This window comes from Sinocyclocheilus anshuiensis, unplaced genomic scaffold (genome assembly GCF_001515605.1).
Source record: "Sinocyclocheilus anshuiensis isolate Anshui unplaced genomic scaffold, SAMN03320099.WGS_v1.1 scaffold1425, whole genome shotgun sequence".
Taxonomy (NCBI): Eukaryota; Metazoa; Chordata; class Actinopteri; order Cypriniformes; family Cyprinidae; genus Sinocyclocheilus; species Sinocyclocheilus anshuiensis.
Window position 1 is genome coordinate 103845 of NW_015551044.1, and position 4181 is coordinate 108025.

General features: G+C 33.6%; 1 protein-coding gene across 1 annotated transcript in view; it reads right to left on the reverse strand.

The window, feature by feature from the left end:
- The window catches only part of scamp1 (secretory carrier membrane protein 1), a 28738-nt gene that overhangs the window by 8661 nt on the left and 15896 nt on the right, over positions 1 to 4181 (reverse strand). The window contains exons 4-5 of the mRNA XM_016451280.1: positions 2769 to 2880; positions 605 to 733 (exon numbers count right to left, since the gene is read on the reverse strand). Coding sequence (XP_016306766.1) covers positions 605 to 733; positions 2769 to 2880 — 241 coding nt within the window. The remainder of the gene's footprint in view (positions 1 to 604; positions 734 to 2768; positions 2881 to 4181) is intronic.

Consider the following 4181-nt stretch of genomic DNA (forward strand, 5'->3'; position numbering starts at 1 on the left):
GGGGTCACACACACACACACACACACACACATATATATATATATATATATATATATATATATACACACACACTGTAAAAGTATATACTGTATACTTTTTATGTGGTTCATGTGTAATTTTAAATTTCTCATTTTTTTTAATTAATAAAAAAGGTCTAAATGCAAAAATACTCTGGCAACATTCAAAACTTAAAAATATATAGCTTATAAACTTATCTACTGTACAGTAGGTTAAAAATATTAAGTCTCTTTTTTTCAATAATTTTTCGGCTTCAAACAGACCTGGAAGATGAACATATGAGGATTACACTGACTTACTCTACAGTTTTATAGCATTTCTTTCAAAAAAGAGCCTTTACAATGTTAGTCAAGGTTTCTAAAATATTATTTCAAGGTTTCTAATTTAGCATTTAGGATGAAGATTTTCTACCTTTGACCTACAGTATAGAATTAAACAGGCTGTATTTGTAACTGTACTTTTAAGACTCCTACTGCATATGTAAATGACCTCTGAGTCCGTTGTGATTGGCTGGCCTTCACAGACCGTATGTTTGGTTACTGTTTTTGGACTGTTGGCATTATGGGATTGGTCAAGAGTTACTCACACATCCACAGATAGTACATGATCTTGACGGTTTTCTGGTACTCCACAGGGATGTCCACTGATATGTCATGATAGAAACACGGACCCACCGGAAACTTCTCTGGAAGGGGCGGCCAGTTGTTTTTCCTCCCTTAGAAACAAGAAGCAAACAGGAAAATCAATTAATAATGGAAATAAAGAGGTGGATGATGCAATAGGAGCATGATGACAAAAGGTGGTAAACGGGTACAGGACTGGGAAACAGAACAGTAATTGTTTTTCCTCTGCTCCTGGTGCACAGAGACAGTAAATCACACTAAATCTAAAGTTGATTGTGTGAGATGACAAGCATAATACGGTCTCAACCATAGAACGAATGTCTACAGATCAGCTGATGCATATTGCACACAAAAATTCAATTTCATAATATTTATATATAATTTTACATATTAAATCAAAAAAAGGTGTAGGCTGAAGCTTTTTTTTATTTTACCTACATTTTTTTTTTTTAAGAAGCATCACTTCCACTACAATTTAAGTAATGATATAAATTCAAATAAATTTAAGATCTTTATACATAACTGAAAATACCAACTTTGAGCAATCATGAGTTATAAATTCAAAGGAACTGAATTAAATTCCATTCATTCCAGTGGTCGACCGATATATCGCCAAGGCCGATATATCGGCCGATATTTGGCATTTTTCAAATATCGGCATCGGCCGATAAGTTTTTATGCCTGGCCGATGTGTTCGAGGCGGGACTTTTATTTTGACGGCACTGAGAACGGTAGCGCCAGGGCACACAGTGCTCACATTCTCCCTCTTCATTGTTTGTTGTCGTCGTTTAACAGTTCTGCCTAATACAGATAGAAGTCTGTCTAATAAACAGATGGAACTGTTGAACAAATTAATTAAAAGGTATACAAAAAGTATTATAATGACTGCTTTTATATTATTAGTAACAGAAAGACAGACATAATACTTTCTCGTTTGCCGTCAGAGTTAATATGGGTAATTCTCACATTCTGTGTTCTTATAAATGTCATACAATAATAGCATTCCTGGTCTATATGTAGCATGCTTTTTTGTGGTTCATGTGTAATTTCAAATTTCAAAGAATTTCTGATTTTTTTTAATTAATAAAAAGGGGTAACTGCAGTAATAACATGGTAACAATATGGTAACATTCAAAACTCTTGAATTTTTGAAATTTGCCTACCTTTTTTCATAATAAGCATCACGTCCACTACTCAATTTAATCTATACAAAAGAATTTAAAGCCTTTTATAAAAAATGAAAATCACACCTTTTATTGATTAATAAATTATTTAACATATTCTTCAATTCTTAATTTTGAGTTATATATATGCTTATCACCGCATTTTTTAAACTCCTTCTTAATTTGCAAAAGTACCCATTTCTTATTCCACGTCAACAGTTTCAGTTTTTCCACCATTTATGATTTCATAATTATCAATAAAACCTTCTCATTACATACAGTTTTTTCAAGTTATATATGCATCAGCTTTAATGCACTTATCAAAAACAAAAGCAGTCAGATGTTAAAAGTTTCAGTTTTATTGACAAACAAGTATTCAAAATTATGATTTAATTTACAATCTGCAAAGTAGTGGAAAAAGTGTAAATGAGGATTAGGCATACAATAATGTCATGCACGTGAAAATGGACTGAGAATTGAACAAATGGTTGTAATCTGGCTCCGATTCAGACAGGAATCATGACCTTGTAGTGTTTTTCTGCTGATTAAGGGAGAAGACTTTTTTATCTTACAAATGGTCATCAAAAGCAAAAATGCTACACAATGCATCCTACTTTGTGCTAAAGTTTGATGTGTTTGAGCAAAACAGGCACTATTTTGAAACCAGCACCTTAAAATTAGTAAGAAACACATTGGATTTAATTTACCAAATATGATGCATGGTGATGTAATCTGTGCTCTTTGTGAGTTTTCTACACAATTTTGGTCAGAATAAACTACAATGTGGATGGGATTTTATGCTGAAGTCTTAATAAATGAGACTAACCTGTTCCATTTGTTGTGTAAAAAGATTTAACTGTGGTAGGTGACTTTACATGTCAGTACCTTCCTGTCTGTGTGGGCGGTTTCTGACCAGAATAAGCGATGCAGCATAGACAGGCTTGACGCGAGGCTAATAACTCACCTCCTGATGAGCTGAGAGACTGCATCTCCCTCTCCCTGCGGTCCAGCTCAGCGGCTTTTCTCTCCAGCTCCTCCTGTCTCCTCAATAACTCCGCCTGGGCTCGCACCTGATCCTACACACACAGACACAAGGTGGTTATGAACACAAAGTAATTCTGCTTACAGGCACAGCAGAAATTAACTTTAGGAGAGTCAACATCCAAACACACCAAAGGCATTTTCTGGAGACACAGCCGTCTGAACCAATCACAAACACGTCTGAAACTGTCTGACTGACAATGCAAGTCGTCTTGTTTATTCACCGCATATCTTATCTGGCGTGTCGTTATACACTGTAAATTTGAATATGACTACCTATATGATAACTGATTATGGCTTATGTAAGGCTTATGTATGAGAATGTAAAGCTATACTACCATTCAAGACATCTCTTCTGCTCACCAAGGCTGCATTTATTTGATCAAAAACACAGTAAATCAGTAATATTGTGAAATATTACAATTTAAAATAACTGTTTTCTATATGAATATATAGTAAAATGTAATTTATTCCTGTGATCAAAGCTGAATTTTCAGCATCATTACGCCAGTCTTCAGTGTCACATGATCCTTCAGAAATCATATGCATAAATAATATGCTGATTTGCTGCTCAAGAAACATTTCTGATTATTATCAATGTTGAAAACTTGTGATGCTTCATATTTTGTGGAAACTGAGATACATTTTATTTTTCATGATTCTTTGATGAACAGAAAGCTCAATAGTACAGCATTTATTTGAAATAGAAATGTTTTGTAACATTATAATTGCCTTTACTGTCACTTTTAATTAATTTAATGCATCCTTGCTTAATAAAAAGTATTAATTTCTTTAAAAACAAAACATCCTCAAACGTTTTAACAGTAGTGTACTTAAGTGTACATATGCACAAGTATATACTAGATGATTTTAGTACAAAGTTAATATTAAAATTAAAATAAAAATTTTTATACATTTTTTTAAATGACACTATATATAAAATGTATATAATATAAATTCCTAAATAATATAATATAACATAATATCATATAATACAATATAATATAATAGATCTTGCCAAGGCAGAACTGCTTGGGGTTCCATCAAACCCATCGTTTCATCACAATTTCACCATCCAGTTAGGCACATCAACCATAACTCCTTCAAAAACAGCCAGAAACCTTGGAGTCATGATTGATGATCAGCTGACTTTCTCAGACCACATTGCTAAAACTGTCAGGTCCTGCAGATTTGCTTTATTCAACATCAAGAAGATCAGGCCCTTTCTTTCGGAACATCCTTCACAACTCCTTGTTCAAGCTCTTGTTCTGTCCAGGCTGGACTATTGAAATGCTCTCTGGGCAGGTCTTCCAGCCACTTCTATCAAACCTTTACA